This window comes from Alosa alosa, chromosome 20, assembly GCF_017589495.1.
Source record: "Alosa alosa isolate M-15738 ecotype Scorff River chromosome 20, AALO_Geno_1.1, whole genome shotgun sequence".
In the NCBI taxonomy this organism is placed as follows: domain Eukaryota; kingdom Metazoa; phylum Chordata; class Actinopteri; order Clupeiformes; family Clupeidae; genus Alosa; species Alosa alosa.
The window spans coordinates 12,666,913-12,683,878 of record NC_063208.1 but is presented as its reverse complement, the minus strand read 5'-3'; the positions used below and the strand labels follow the sequence as shown (position 1 = coordinate 12,683,878).

Sequence of the window (16,966 nt, the reverse complement as noted above, 5' to 3'; positions counted from 1 at the left end):
TTGCATTGTCTGCTGGAGGTTCATTGGGAATGGCCAATTGAGCCCAAAGATCAAAAGCCTAACTTCTGAAGTCTGATGTACAGTAGAACTCCTTGCAGCTCGATACTGTTGTTAAAGGCCTATTCACGCCAAGAACGATAACAATAACGATAACTATAACTATAAAGATAAAAGCGTTCACACTGAACAACGATAAACAAAGTCTCTCCTTGTGTTAATGAATGTGACGGTTAAAATTCGATGGGTTCTGATTGGCTATTAGCTTTTTGTCGTTCTGAAAGTGATCCCCAATGATATTGTTCTTCATGTCGTTATCGTTATAGTTTATAGTCTTGGTGTGAATAGGCCTTAAGCCTATTTCCACTCTGTGTTACTTTATGTGGGATCTGTATACTGACCGTGAAGCTGAAGTAGCTGCTATGTGATACTAATCCTGCTCCCCTTACTGACATTGAGCTGGACTGGAAACTGATAATTGGTTCTCACTCAGCCATGTTCCCCAGGTCCTCAGAACCACATGCATGTGAATGACAGCAGTGTGTGTTAACCAGCAATGAAATGACTGTAAAAAGTACAATTAAAGGACAGTAATTATAGTATTCACACATGACCACCGTTATTCTACCTCTCCCTCTGTCCATCCCTCTCTCCCTTTGGTCTCGGTCTCCCTCCGTCTCTCTCTCTGTTCACCTCATTCAGACGGATCTGGAGATGGTTACAGAGGATCTTGCACAGAAAGTCAACAGGCCTTACCTCCGCACCCCTCGCCACAAAATCATCAGTGCCGCCTGCCTGGTGCAGCAGAAGAGGCGTGAGTTTCTGGCCTCGGTGGCCCGGGGTGTGGCCCCCAACGACTCGCCAGAGGCCCCACGCAGGAGGTAGGGGATGGGAACCCCCCCATCACCATCAACATTCACCTGAACATTTAGTGGGCATGGTCAATAGTTCATGCACTTGGTTTGATACTTAGAGGGATTTCAGTTGGTAAATGGTCTAGTCATACCAAAGATCCTTGATTACTAAATCTTTTAACTAATTATTTATTAATTATTATTTTACCGTAATCAGGACTTTGCAATAAAAAAAAAACATTTGATTAACCCATTTACTCCTGAAATGCCTGCTAAAAACGCCTATAGAATCCTATGGCATTTTAGACTAAATAACCTTATTTCCTAAGGGTTTTCTGAAAAAATACTAAGAATTGTCAATGTCTACCAAAACCTTAATATCTAAGCCTCTGTAGCACCTAGAAACATGAAATAAAAAGCATGCTGCGCTATGCAGCAACAGGCGGGAGATAGAATGTTGCGTCGTGCAGCATCCAGCACGAATGGGTTAATAGATTTGATAACCAGCTATTCGTTCTATTTTTAAAGAGGTTTGATTATGAATCATATACAGTAAATGCTACTAAAGGTCATTACAGCACACTGGGACGCAGGGAGTGTTTATAATGGCTATTATGACCGTTCATGACTCTGTGTCAACTGTTATCAATTGCAATAATTTCAGTCAGTGCTCCTAATTATATCAAACCAATCTCTTTTCTCCTTAGTTTTGCCGGTGGAACGTGGGACTGGGAGTACCTAGGTTTTGCCTCACCTGAGGTGAGTATTTGCTCATGGCCATTCTTATCATATTAGTTCTCTTTTAGTGCTGTTCTGTGGCTTAGCTAACATGGTTCGCTACGAGCTTGCTTGCGCGCTATAGAAATCTATTGCTATTTTATAGAAATCTGCTTAACCGCTAGACTCCCTAAGTGTGTGATCGTTAGCGTATGTATGTGTATGTATGTATGAATGACTGTCTGTGCCTCTGCGAGGGTAAAGTTCAAAGGTCACCACCCGTATCATTCTGTGTCCAAAGATGCTGAGGGATCCCTCCGTTGTGGGAGGGACCGGACACAGTGAGGGCTATGAACACGTGGGAGGACAGCCGCAGGTACTGCAGCAGCCGCACCCGGGCCACCCCAACCAGCCACCAGTGTATTTCAGTGTACATGGCGTCAGCGTAACCCTCAACTTCAACTGCCAAGGTCCACACACCAGTGGATTGTGGGTAACTGTGGGTGACCCCGTTACCTAGCAACAGGCAGTGGGTGGCTCTCTGAGTAGGTTGTTGCCTTGTTGTTGATGAATACTATCACCCAGATGGCCTGCTGAGACTTAATTTACCCACAATCCTCTGATGTGCAGAGCCTCGCAGTTTATGTTGGCGTTACGTTGACGTTTTTTGATAACCGTGAACCATGCTGATGGCTTTGGTCGGACCACAGAATGAGCGTAATCACATGAATACTGTACCGCATGCTAGCAAGGCTCGGAATTACCTTTTTTTTTTTTTTTTGTTTTTTTTTGTTTCAATTTGTTTCAATGTAATCTGTCATACATCAAGTTTTAGTTTCATTTTTTGTAAATGGGCAACATCAAACGTTCCCTTCTGTCCCTGTTGTAGCCGTTTTTGGATGAAGATGAGGAGGTTAGCGCGTAACTGAAGCGTTCCGTTCGTGTTGCGTCTGCTGCAACAATTCGCTTCCACTATAAACAATAGAAGTAGCTACACCAGACGTGATAGCGGCGCCTGGTGTAGCTTCCCTGTTAGAGAAGAGGCCTCTTCATCTATAGCCCAGCAGAGGAAGCCATGGAGGTTCTACATAGATCCCTTAGCCTGGAAGGAACGTTTTTTTCCCCAAGTCCTCCGCATAGAACCCTATTATTTAACTTTCTGCCAAAAGGGTTGGTTGTGCCATCTTAAGTTTATTGTTAATTAGGCTATGGAGGTCAACTATCAGAACATGCTAGTTAAAATGGACAACTTGGTGTAACTCAACTAGTGTAAATTTAATTGACAATGTATACATACTGTATGTATCCTAAAAGTTACTTCTCTCCCTAGGCAATGCTATTATAGATTTGGCAGAATGTTATAACCATAGCCAAAATCATAGAAAAAAAAATTCTGAATCCTCAGGCACATTTTGACAGTCATCACAATTTTTATTTTCAAATTCAACCCCACCTAATGACGGGCCAGGACTAGTTTTATTTTTATTTTTTTACCCCGAAATGAAAACTGGGAATGATTCAAATCACTCTGTGTATTTTGTCTTCTGAAACACTGATGTCAATGTCTGAAAGTGTTATAATATGTTTTTAGCAGATTTTTCATTTTGAAGTGGCTCACCAACAAATCTGGCCTGCTGAGATTGTTATGTTCAAAGTGTGCCCCTCTTTCCAACGTTGTGCATCTTTTTAGTGTTATCTCAGAAGTTATGCCTGGTCTGCACGTTTGGCTTGAGCATGCTTATGTAGTGTAGTGGTTAAAATGGATTTTTTTTTTTTTTTTAGAACATAGCAAATCTTCTATGAATATTTGTTCTTTAAAATCAGATGTTTTTTTGTAAAAGTGGATTTTCGTGTGTGTGTGTGTGTGTGTGTACATGATGTGAGGTAGAAAATTGACTTTACTAAATTTACAGACAAAGAGCTGCTGTGCATGTATCTACAGACAGACAGGTGAAATGCTGTCTGTGCGCAGGGGAAGCATAATAAGAGTCTGTATGATGGAGAAAGAAAGAACACTTGTGTTCGTTGGTACTTTATGGAGATTGATAATGAGGTGCTATGCTGCGTTTGAAAGAGTAGAAAAACAGATGACGCTTGTGGTCATGTGTTGTGTGTCTGTGCTTGTGTTCATGGTGTTTGTGTGTGTGTGTGTGTGTATTTGCGAGCGTGATTGTGTTTTGTATGGACATGCATAGTAGTGAATAGTTGCATTGTGCTGAAGAAGTGTTGAATCGGTATGTTTAGACTTGCATGTTGTGGTTAAATAGAAGAGAATATGTGAGCCACTGTGTGTATTTTACTCTGCATGCGTAGTAGTGCAGAGCAAAGTGTGTTGTGCTGAAGTAGTGTTGTAGCTGTTGTAGAGACCTATGTTGTGGTGAGAGAATAGAATATGTGAGCGTGTGTGTGTGTGTGTTCCTGTGTGTGTGTGTGTTAGTTACTAAGTGTTTGTGTGTGCTGTGTTGTAGGAATACTCTGAGTTCCAGTACAGACGCAGACACCGGCAGCGTCGGCGAGGCGACATGCTGAGTCTCCACAGTCTGCGGAGCAACACACCTGACCCCAACGAATCCAGTGACAGCACTTTAGGTGTGATCCCTGACCACACACACACACACACACACACACACACACACACACACACACACACACACACACACAAGCAGCAACTCCCTTACTCAGACCCCATACTGTGTACACATTTCTCTTTCTATTTGTCTCTCACCGATATACAAACAGACCATTCACGTCTGTTTTCTGTCTTCCTCTTTCTTTGTGTTTTCTCTTGGCCTCTCTAGTTGTCACTCTATACCAGGATGTCAGAATGGCCCGTTTACCCCATGTTCACCTCAGCTGTGGAAATTTATCCTCTGTTAAGATTAGGTTAGGTCACGTAGTCAGGACATCACTCACGCTTGTTTTGTTTTAGTTACGAACAGGAGACTAAAATACACACTTAGACTGCATGCTTTCCTACTATTTTAGCAGCAGTACTAAGGAAAATAGAACATGTTTTTTTTTTATTCTTGAAATGTAGAACCTTTGAATGAACTCTTTGCTGATTTGGTGTTTATGTCTGACCTCTGTTAAGTGTGTGGTCTGATGTCTATGCCTTTGGAGAACAGAAAGCTAAAGACCAAAACAAGCTAAAGAAAGTGTGTCACACACTAGCAGAGCTAACAGAGGCATTTAAAATAATTTCCCAGTTAAGGAGGACAGGAAATGGCTGATTTTGTCTGATTTCTTTACGTGTTATGGAATAAAATGATTGAAACGGTTGTTATTTTTATTTATTTGTTTGTTTGTTTACACCAATCAGATGGGCCAGAAGGAGGTGGAAGCAGACGACGCCTCAACGTCTCAACAGTGAGTTTGATCGATCCCCATGAGCTCATTACCATCATCTGAATTAGGACCCTGACATATCTTCAATCCCCTCTTTCCACTCCGCAAACAAGCGGACATTTGTTTTCCTGGATGCAAGGAGTTAGTCAGTACTCCCCAGAATGGGTATTGCATGGCACAGCACGAAAGGCTGTAAGGACACAAGAGAATGGTGTTAAATTTGTAATGGAAGTTTCCTCTCCTCATTCTAATTAGTTAATTAGTTGTTTGATACATGAGGTGTATTGCTGGTTTTGCTGGATACCGCATTTTATTGCCAAAAAAGCAACTTAAAAATTAAGAATGTGACCTGTGAAACTTCTGCATAATACTTTTTAAATACTATAAAAATCAGCTTGATTTAGTTTGACTAAAGCAAGTGTGTATTTCCCAGGTCTGAGTGTGTACTGTGTAAATATAGCTTCGTCTCATTCATCCTCTACAGGCACTTGGTTCTCTCGATGAGGACGACCCCAACATCCTGCTGGCCATCCAGTTGTCCCTCCAGGAGTCCGGAATGAGCACGGACACGGACCCTCAGGACAGCCTGAGCGGCGAGGCCTCGCTGGGGGCCATCGGCTCGTCGCTGCCCTCGCGTCTGGACCCGGCGCCGCACGCCCTGGATCTCCCGCGCGCCTCCCTCAGCAGCTCGCAGCTCCTGGAGCTGGGCGACAGCCTCATGCGGCTTGGCGGACTGACCGACGCGCTCAGGCCTTACGGGGACTCCTCGTCCGCCTCCTCCTCCCTCGCCCCCGGACTCACCACCACCACCGCCACCACCACCACCTCCGTCAGCGTCTCGGACCCCTTCTCCCCCAGCGACCCCGACTGTTTGGACCCCTCGGCCAACGCCAACCTGCTGGGCAACATCATGGCCTGGTTCCATGACATGAACCCGCAGAAAATTGCACTGGTGCCCACGGACGACTCCGCTGACCCACTCCCACTGGACGAGGCCGAGCCCCAGCTCCAGGAACAGGCCTCCGAGGTCCCCACGCAGCGGCAGCAGCAGCCCCAGGACGAGGAGACTGGCACGGGCAAGGAGGAGGAGGAGGAGGAGGTGGAACTGTGGCCGCCCTGCCCAGCCCTGGAGGAGACGGGGGGGCTGGTGCTGCAGAGGCCTGACCTGCTGGAGCTGGGCTGTGTGGAGGACGAGTGTTTGCCCAGCGCCACCAAGCTGACCATGGAGGTGGGCGTCGCACTCACGCCGGCAGACACAGAGGGCTCTGCCCCGCCCCAAAAGCAGGAAGAGGACCAGGAGGAGGAGGAAGAGGAGAAGGAGGAGGAGGAGGAGGTGGTGGTGAAGGAGGAGGAGGAGGAGGAGAAGGGGGATGGGTGTCGTCGTGACAATACCCACCCCACAGAGCTACCCTCTGAGTGGGAGGAGCAGGTGCACCTTGTGTGAGGACAGACACACACACACACACACACACACACACACACACACACACACACACAAGCACTCACTGATAACTTACACATCTTTACCTAGTCTTGAGGGCTCCTCACACAACCAGACTCTAACAGTCAACACTGCATTTACAAGAGGAAGGAAAAGAGCACAGTGCCATGGGGTTCCACTGAAGCCGCTAAAAGTGGATGTGACTTCCACTGCCTGGTTTAAAAAAAAAAAAGAAAAAATTTAAAAAAAGGTTGTAACAGAGTGTTGAAAAAAAAAAAAAAAAGAATGTCAAGGAATGTTTGGAAGAAGCGGTAAGTTCCTCCTCTTTTAGGCCCTGTGATGCTGGTCTGAGGTAGTTTCTTTGTTAATCATAATTGTAGAGAGAAGGGGAAAAAAGCCACATCTCCACTAAGGAGACGTTCTTTTTGGTGGTGATGGCGGTGGGTGAGAGAAACAGGATTGCTTATTTTAATTGAGAATGCATCAATGAAATCTTTCAGGTCACTCAAGAGAAGTACTTCGGTCTCCAGACTCGAGCGGAAAAAAACCCCGAGGAAAAACAAAAAAAACAACCTTGCTAATACTGACTTTAATTGAAGTGGTCTCAGGCAGCCATTCATAAAGCCTTAATAAACGCTTAACAAGATATTATAACAGTTGCCACAAGTATGCAGCGCTAACCTACCGTCGGCATCAGTCTACAAAAGCCAGGCTGATGCACTGTTTTATACTTTAGTGATTCTTTTTTTTTCCCACCTTCAAACAGCTTCTGAAGTCCTTTGCTTAGGAGTGGGTGTTCCATGTCTTAGGCATGCTTGTAGCGTGTTATAAGATACTCAACAGTGTTTTTTCAGACGCTTTATGAATGGTTACAGTGGAGCACCTTGAGTTAAAGTACTGCTCATGTTCTCATCCTGTGCTCTCCCTTATGTTGGATTTTAGTATTTTACAGATATGTTTTTTTTTTCTCCATCACAAGTATGATGATACCAGTCATGTACCTGTGTGTGTGTGCGCGGTTGGGAATTGGTGTGTTGGAGGTATGGGTGATGTGAATGAAATAGAAGGAGACTGGTGTGAGTGTGCGCGTGTGTGTGTGTGCATGTCAGAGAAAGAGAGAGGAGATGTACTTGTGTGTGTCTGCGCGCATGCTGCTTGAGAGGGTTTAAATGGGTTATACCCCTCCAGCTTGCTAGGATGTCACTCCTTCAACATTTCGGCTAACCCCCACAACATCCCTCTATCATGCAGCCTTGATAAACGTGTCATAAGCATATCAAAGCATTTCAAATCACACCTTAATCCTGTTGGTGCATGTGGGAAGCACCTGGCTGTCTGAAGTAACCTCTTCTTAAGCTAAGCTAAGTTTATGACTTAAGAGAGGCCTGCTGACAGAGCTTGTTAAGTAAAGTGTTAAGAACTCTTTTTATTGTTTGTTTTTTTATTTTATTTTTTGCCAAGGCCAGATTGAAGAAACACTACAAACAGTGCTGCAGGAACAGCGGTTTATGACACAAATTGTGCCTAGTTCTTTTTTGCTGAGAGCCAATCAAACTCTACCCGCACCCAGATGTCCCCCATTATTATCCTGTTTTCCTTTTTATACTATTCTCTTTTATTTTATTCAGTGCTAACCGAGATGTGTTGCGCATAATAACCTTATAACGGTTCCCCTCCTTAAACCGAAGAGGGTAAATGCATACTGATATGTTAGTGAATTTTATCTCCCTTTTGCCACTCTTTTCTCTGATGTACTGTATTCACCCATAGTAAATGGAAACATGAGGATGTCTCTGGAGTGCGTGTGGTGGGTTGGGGAACAATTTTTGCTGCTCTTCAGACATGCTTATAAGGCTGTACCCATAAGCGTGCCTTTATTTCTACTGTCCTCAAAGTAGGCTCCTTATCGCCTCCTCTAATAACCTGTCCCGATAACGTGGGAATGAAATGGACTTGGCCACGTCATGCTGAACGCAGATACTCAATTGAGTATTGAAAATGATATTCTCCCCCCCCCTTTCCATTTTGTCGTCTCACTGAAGCATAGTAGCATTTCTAATTTCATTATTTGTAGGCCATTACGTTCACATTTTTATAGCTTTTTGGTTAGAATGAGCCAACTGATGGCCCACCACAGACACATTCATATATAGCAACTCTAGTTTTGGTCTGGTTGATTTTTACTGCAGAAGCCGGCATACAGTTATCTGATCTAGCGAGGACATTAAAGAATAAGTGCTTTTTAAAAGAAGTAGTTTAATTTAACTTAATTTAAAATAATGTAAAATGTATAGGTAATAAGACATTATACTTTGCTTTATTTATTTACAACAACTGAGTTCCCTTCTCTATTTGATTTTTTTTAAAGTAAATATAATATTTGTCTATGTATAATGATTCACATATTGTGAATTGGCCTTTAAATTACAAAAAGCTGAGGTTGTGGATTCATCATTTGCTGTTCTGAGATTGTTTTCCAAATCAGTGTGTCCTAGAACTGCAGTAGGGACAGTTTTGCACCACGTTTGGTTGGAGTGCTCATCTTAGAGCTGGTAAACTTTGAGAGTTATTTTATTTTATTTTATTTTATTTTATTTTCTCATTCTGTGTCACTGGTTGGATTTCAGCAGCTGCGTTCATCCTTCAACCAGATGTTGTGCCCAGGGAAGGAAAAGAGGGATTGCAGTACTTACCTGCTACTTAATTTAAATTAAGAGGTAATGGCAGTGGCATATTTTTACAAATCCATTAACATTTTTTTTCATCTTTAGGCAAATCATTAACCTTGAATTTGTCATTTGCACTTTCATAGACTATACTTGATACATTCCCAGTTTATATTAAAGTAAGCAATTTTTGATGTGTGGCCATTATGTGAAAGTACCAGTAAAGGTTTACTCTAATGAAAAACCAACATGAGTACTGAGTCTGTTTTTTTGCAGTCAAATGTCTTCATGGGGTCAACAGTTTGCACTTAATATTTCAGTGATTCTTGAGATTAGGGACAAGCAGGTTTCAAATTTCTAAAAAGATATTTTCAAAAACTATTAACACATCTTTGTTAAATGTGGTCTAATCATGGTTTGGTACAACCTCCCAGTTGTACTTTTAAAAAAAAAAAAAAAAAAAAAAAAATTACATGTTTGCTGGACCCGCACTTGATTTTTGTCAACACCATCAGACATGTAGAAATGTTTATAAAATAGTTTTTTGAATAACTTACCACAAATAGTTTGACTTATCAGTCTCCTGGTTCCCTTAATTATGTACACAGGTTTTGAAATGAATATCACATTTTTAAAGTCGGACAAGTCAGTGTTTAATGCATACAGTTTTGGTTGTATAGATTTTAAGGTTTTGTTTTTAACCTTCATAATGAACAGTGATATTTAGAAGTATAAAAATTACACATGAACTTTGGAAATGTATTGGTTTAATGGACAAATATCCTTGAGGGAACAGATCATCTATTCTATTTGACGGAGTTGACATATCAACAGAGGAACATTTTAAATTCAAAATGACTATTGAAAATGGTATTGACATCTGACAGAGTGGCTTATATTTCCTCATATCACATGTATTTCTTACAGGAATAATCTTTTATGGCATATCTGTTGCCTGTGACTTCTTACATCTTATTAAATTAAGCCTTTATTACAGAACATTTTTCACAATGTTGCATTTTGGTCATTTGGGTGTTGACACACTATGGTTGTGACATGCCAGGTGTCAATAGATGGATATTAAATACACAAAATATGAAAGACTTACCAGAGTGAAAGATATCATGACATGAGGAAGAACTAGGAAGTGCTAAAGGGGTCCTCTGTTTTAACTGCCCACAATTATTTATTGATTTTTCAAGTTCAATCAACACAATAGTACATTAAAAACATATACAAATTTTAATGTTTTATACTGATGAAATTATTTACATAACTATATTCATTATAATCATTATGATATATTTTATATTACTTTTATATATTTTTAAGGTATGTTAAAGTGAGGAGATCTGCTTCCGGACATGGGGTTTTCCAGACACAGATTACATTCTATTAGAATAAAAACAATTTATGAGGCAACATGAAATCCTTATGCTACCCTTGTCCTGATTAAGACGTTGAGTATTTTCTTCTAACTGATTTGCATGTATTTTGAAGCTGCTGGAGATTTCAGTTACTGTTGAATCAGTGTTGTTTCAGGAGAGGTATTAAATTGCTTGCACTTTAGGTAGAACATTTCCCACAGTGGCCAATGATGCATGATATGGCCATGATGGAGGATAAAATTGCAATACACAGTTGGCTGGCAGCAGCTTACAGTTAACCTGACTCTTGCCAGATGAATTTCGTTCCGCCTAGCTCCACTCACATCCATCTGGGATCGCTTCTGTTAGGAGTGATTTCAGCACCAGATTTTATGGTAGAGCCAATCAGGACGTAGGGCGGGAGTTTCATAGATGTGACGTAGCGGAGAAGCGACTGTGAGACTATTTTGATTCAGACAACGGCTCGCATCGAGGAAGCAAGTGTCATCAGCGTCACGGGTTGGCTTCAATGTGAGTGGTTGAAGTAGCACGTCAATAAAGATGACGGACAAGTGGCTTATCCAATCATATGCAAGGACTTTTGATAAGGCCCAGCCTTCTAAAACACCTCTCCAATGGAGCGATCCCAGATGGATGACTGGAGCTAGGCGGAACGAACAGTAGCCCAACCTTCATGCACAAAAAACAGCATTACCAACAGCCTTTCTGAGCATTTAACTGTGGTTATCAAGCAGGCACCCTCCTTCATCTGTGTGTCTGTTGAATTAGGACCACAACACCTCTGGAAGACTCAACATAGTGTTTGGTGTCTCAGACCCACCCCCTTCCTCCACATGGATGGGTTCTGTACAACAAATTCTTTGGTCATTCCTCTTCGTTGCTGTGGCGAATTATAATCCGATCAGTAATATAACCTGACAAACCCTTGATGGAGATACCAACAAATTCTTCAGTCAATCCTCTTTGTAGCTGTGGCCGTTTATGATCCCATTAGCAACATATTCAAATAAAACACAAGCCATTGATGTGCCACCAAAAAAAGCCTACCAACAAATTCATAGCCATTTATGATCCAATCATCATAACTAAATGGCAAGCCCTTAATGTGGGTACCAACAAATGCCAAGAAATTCTTCGGTCAAACTTCTTATTTGCTGTGACCATTTATGACAATCAGCAACACAACTAGCCAAAATGCAAGCACCATACACTACCACTCCAGAATCACAGTGACAATATTTCACAAATGTCAGAGTAAATTCAAGTTACAACATACCCCCAACTCAAACTCATTATGTCGAACAAGCTTTAAAACATTGCCTTGTCTCTCTCACCGTCCCAGACCCAGAGACGCAATAAAGAGTTTGTATCCCCCCATAGCCTACTCTGTGAGCATCTCACCTCAGTATCCTCAGCTAACTCTTTCACAGCTTCTTTCAATGACTTTCTGCGAAAACCAAAATCGAACAGAAGTGTTGTGGCTGACATTGCTACAAAGCCTCTAACACCTATCTCCACTGGTCTTGTGTGTGCTTGCCAGCAACATTCTGTTACTTCACTAGTTCTGCATACTTTGACTTCTTCCTTTTAGCTTCCTCCATCACATCTTGAAAGCAAATAGTTCCATATAGTAGATGATTGGATACAACACCATGTCTGGTTTCAAAGTAGTCACAACGATACATTGCTGATCCTGTGCTTTGCCCTATCTCCCTGTATTGCTTGTCTGATGGTTACTTTACTGTCTCACCAGCACAAACGAAATTCTACTGTCCCTGACAACTGCCGGCAGAGTTAATGTCAAGTCTATTTCTCAAGCGAACACGCCAGTGACTTCAAAACCTGATTATTATGCCTCCGGATGTAATGACCCTGGCTCAAGCTAATTTTATAACCAGACAGTATGCTTTCATAAAGAGCCATGCCCCATACATAACTTACAGTTTCCGTCTTCCCCAACCCATTGACTGAGGTTCTGTGGAATTGGATGAACATTATAAGTGGCTCCTACAATTAATTGAATGCTGTAAGCATCCATGGCCCAAGGCTCAGTGCCAGTTCATCCATTGTCCTTGTTTCGCTTGAGACACTGCTGTTGAACGTCTGTTGCTCTTTTTGATAGTGAACAAAGCTGGTTACCATCTGAATCTTCTCCTTTGCTGTAGACTTACCCCATACCTTTGTACCACCTGGTACCATGACCAAATCCTGATTGTCCATTCTGCACCTGCTAAACAATGAATTCTCTAAGCTCCAAGACCTGTCCTCGGCCACTCAATGTGGGATCATCCCACCTGCCTAAACTTTGAACTGTTTTTTTTTTTAAATAGGTGGAATCCCCTTGCCATTAATATAAAACTATTCTTCCACCAGTTTCCCTCTCCCAATAGATACACTTCTACATTTGCTAGGTTTCACCTTTATCCTTGCCCATTTCAGATGGTCATTCAACTTGGCTACAAGTACATGGACTTGTTGTCAGCATTATCATTTCATCCATATAGGCTCGGATGGGAGGTAACCGGATGCCATCCTGCTGCCTTTCACGTCCGACATCCCATTTTGATGCCCTTATATTTACCTTCATTGCCATGGTGGAAACCAATGGTGAAATGGGACATCCAGCCATGATGCCAACCTCTAAAGAAATGTCTAGTGGATGTGGGTTTCTGGTTAATCTTCTGCCTTTTAAAGGCTGTTTCAGCACAGGCGGTGGTGATTGCAATAAGCTCTCTGGCATCACAAGCTATGCACAGCGGACACACAGACCTTAAAGGGTCATCACACCTACCTCCCCTGAGAGGGTTCCTCCAGGAGGCCTAAGAAAAAAAAACAGAGACCCTCTTGACCTGCCTCACCCCTGCCCTCCAGCATCCTGACCCTAGGAACTGTAAACAGAGAGAAGATGGGCTAAAGGAGGAACCCAGAGACCTCAAGATGTCGCACAACCAAGAGAGTACAAAGGTCCTGCTGGGCCTTGTCAAACACCAGCGTAGCTTTCCATACCTCTCAAACCCAAAACAGAACAACAGTCACACCTCAACCACTGGAGTCTGAAGAAAATTCTTCAAATCAACAGATTTCTAGTTAATGTTAGCTATCATAGCTCTCATACATGTCATGTTGGCTGTGCTTAATTCCGTTAATGTACTAGAAGCCAAGCCAGTGACCTGCACTTACCCAGAAACCAGTATCATGTGCTCCATGGCCCACACTCATAGCTTTACTTCAACAAACTTGTTCATCAGTTGCGAAAATCAGTTCATAATTCAGCAAACATCTGTGCCAACATCTCATCTGCCCTGCATGAGACTATTCATTTGACAGCTGCTGTTCATTACATATATTCTTGAGGTGCTCAAACAGGAGCTTGATGTCCTTCAACTTCAGTTTTTGATTTCAGTGACTGCAGTCATTCAATCAAAATCTAATACTAAAGTAATACTAATAATAAATTACAGTAATAATAAATGACATACATTCTTGGCATAGGCTAGTGGAAATGGCCCACAAGAAAAATAGCATTTTACAATTGGCACATAAAGCAACTGGTAATGTTTTGATATCATATGTAGGCCTACATGGAAATGGGGAGCCTTGGATATAGTAATCAGAGTAGCCCTTGCCTAAGAGAATGGGCCTTGGCCAAGAAACAAGAAAATAAGCATGTGGGAATGGACAGATGTCTACACTACACAGTAGAGGCAAAGCCCCTTGATTATTAGCCTACTGCACATCTAAGTGTTATTTTGTTTTTTTGTTGAAAATCAGCATAATACAACGACAAAAGTGATGATGACCCAAAGGTTTTCTTTTCTTCGTTGACATGATAAAAAAGATTGAATGTTCCCAATTTTGTGGAATGGAAAATGCTATTTGAGCCTTGCAGTATGCCATCACACCCCTTCCTCAGCTCAAAGAAAATCCTTGCCTTCAGGCCCGCCATTGTCCATTTTTTGTCCTTTTGGCGTGCCCTAGTGGAGGTATGTGAGAATGCAAACATTTCAGACTAAGATTTTACAATGGCTATTTTTGTTTTCCAGTTACAAAAGGCTCATTCGACTTCTTACAGCTCTGCGTTGATCAGGCTGATCGTGATGCATGCATACTCGCCTTTTACCGCCTTTTAAACAGCATGGGTCGCGTTCAGCCAGATCTGCGCAGTGCTGCATTAAGTCGAACAAGCCTTAAAACATTGCCTTGTCTCTCTCACCGCCCCAGACCCAGAGACGTAACAAAAAGTTTGTGTCCTCCCCAAGTGATATGGAGCGAACCAGTGCTCTTCAACTAAGAAGTTAATTTAATTTGGGATGGGGTGACTTTGGGATAAGGCAATTCAGCCACAGCAATCTGCTAGGCTATCGTTATATAACGCCAGAAAGAATGTATTAAAACACGTATATGTTTCTAGAATTAAAAGATGCGCATCTTAGTAGAAATGACATCGCAAAAATTTAGCGCCATCATTTAAAAACACGTCCGTGCGTAAACGTAAGCATATTTCCGGTTTGAGGAGAAGTTGTCAAGACGTCGGCCATCTTGTTTCCCGTTGCTGCCTAAATAAATTAAATATTACACTGAACCGGACTTCACGGCGAACACTTAACTAAAACTGGGTAAGTAACTGCTTTCGTTGTACACGTCTTTATATTCGTGTGTTCAACTTGTAATATTTCGCTACAATTTGCGTAATTGGTGGGTTCTCTTTCAATGATCCGTTCTATCCAATAGACGATTGTTTTGGAGGATGAACATAGGCGCCATTTCCCTCCCCGCTCTCTGAAGCGCTTATTGGTGGCCAGTGGTAGGGAATAGAGGCGGCGAGATACTGTAATACATTGTCCGCCATGTTGGCTCTTCGAGGCAGTGTATTCCCTGTTGAGATCCGGAATTGGTGGAGCCCGAATGGCGTCAGTTTCAAAACTACATGAACTCGTAGAAACCTTGATTGGTGGAATCTAGTCCGAGGTTTGATTGGTCTGAAGGACAGATCCAAACTTAGTCTTTATTGGTTAGGGTGCCATTCCACATATTTACAAAGGTTTTAAGGGAACTTTCATGTGATTATCGCCCAAGTCCTTGTTTTAATGTGAAGTACAGATAATGCGGCCTGAGTTTCCAGCCAGTTGTTGTCACCCTCGATCACCGGCCTATTCCTTTGATTCTAAAGCTAGGAGTCTAACGTTAGCAATCATCTTCTAGCTTGTTAAAAAGAAGAAACACTATCATTTGGTCATTGCAATGCGAATTTCCCATTCTTTTAATTGATATAGCAGGATGACCGAAAATAACGTCTTTGTATGTGTAACGCATTGCACAGCAAGACTGTATTTATGCAGTTATAACTTAGCTAAGACTATCTAACGTTAACGAAACGTTTGGGGACCACAAAGCTAACGCTAACTATAAGGTATTCCGCTTTACTTAACACGTCTCTTTGTTAGTAAGCCGGCTAGCCAGCAACCCGGTGAACTATTAATCTTATGACCTAATCTTGGCTAATTTCTGACCAAGCAAAAAACATCTAACTTAACCTGAACAAATTATATTATTGCCATTGATTATGTGTCAGCGAAATTAACTACACTTACATTCTTACATTCTCGGATTGTCTGAAGACTAATAGATAATCACTAGCTAGCTTTAGCCAAGTAACTTAACAAAACACAGGTGCAACTTAGGTAAGGCGATGGGCTAATAACGTTAGATTTTACAAACCACCTGCAGCCAGGAGTTTCATATTATCTTGAAGTAACTGATCATTTGAAGTGAAATTTCGGAAATGACTGAAGTTACCAGGCATGTAATGTAACCACGTAATTCAATGTCGTTTCTAATTGATTACCCGAATAGTGTGACGTTGGTGGCTCATGTAAGGTAAATGTGGTGGTCATGTAAGGTAAATGTTTGCAATTTTGTTTTGGGTTTATCGGGCTCAATAAAGTCAGGCTGCGAATTAAATCCTGGATAAGTTAATGACAATATTTGTTTTGTGCATCAGCTGACGTTAGCTGGCAAACGTCAAAATCTGTAAAGGCAACATGACAACATCGTAACGTTGTGACAAAATGATAAGCTAGTAAGCAAAATATATAAAAATGTTTAGGACCTAACACAGCTTAACACGTTCAAGATGCGTTGCTTATGTGACCGTGACGTACAAAATGCATTGCTTTAACTCCTCATGAACTGTAGTAAATTAAAGCACGGACCTGCATCTACACCGACTGATCAAACTGCATATTTTAATGGTTTAATTTGTGTTTGTGTCAAGTTTTGCAATAGAAAGTACGCTTTTTTTCTAGCCACTAAGGCGGGCTAATTCAACATGTACATTAACTACGAAAATGATTGAAATTATATTGATTGATATAGCTATTTACTCAGGCTTGATGTCTTTGCTGTGATTACCTGAGTGCAGGTATGGTAATGTTTACAGTAGTACTCATAACCAAAGATTCTCGAGCACTACGCTCTAAAATCATTGATCCCTTTTGGTTTACTCCTTTCATGGAAAAAGAGTGAGAGGTGTGGCTGTGGCACTAGTTTAGATTAAAT

At 41.8% G+C, this 16,966-nt stretch overlaps 2 protein-coding genes across 6 annotated transcripts in view; both read left to right on the top strand.

Moving 5' to 3' along the window:
- Positions 1-6,416, top strand: part of ankib1a (ankyrin repeat and IBR domain containing 1a) — a 25,644-nt gene extending 19,228 nt beyond the window's left edge. Inside the window, exons 16-21 of one of the 2 annotated variants that reach the window (XM_048229493.1) lie at positions 700-878; positions 1,559-1,610; positions 1,870-1,944; positions 4,037-4,157; positions 4,888-4,934; positions 5,398-6,416. In XM_048229493.1, coding sequence (XP_048085450.1) covers positions 700-878; positions 1,559-1,610; positions 1,870-1,944; positions 4,037-4,157; positions 4,888-4,934; positions 5,398-6,357 — 1,434 coding nt within the window. In that variant the 3' untranslated portion in view covers positions 6,358-6,416. The remainder of the gene's footprint in view (positions 1-699; positions 879-1,558; positions 1,611-1,869; positions 1,945-4,036; positions 4,158-4,887; positions 4,935-5,397) is intronic. The other variant, XM_048229495.1, reaches the window with a different exon arrangement.
- An 8,487-nt stretch (positions 6,417-14,903) lies between these two features.
- The window catches only part of nfyc (nuclear transcription factor Y, gamma), a 28,791-nt gene continuing 26,728 nt past the window's right edge, over positions 14,904-16,966 (top strand). For all 4 annotated transcript variants that reach the window (XM_048229501.1, XM_048229499.1, XM_048229500.1 and 1 more), the window contains exon 1: positions 14,904-15,024. The gene's annotated coding sequence lies outside the window, so the exon portion shown is untranslated. The remainder of the gene's footprint in view (positions 15,025-16,966) is intronic.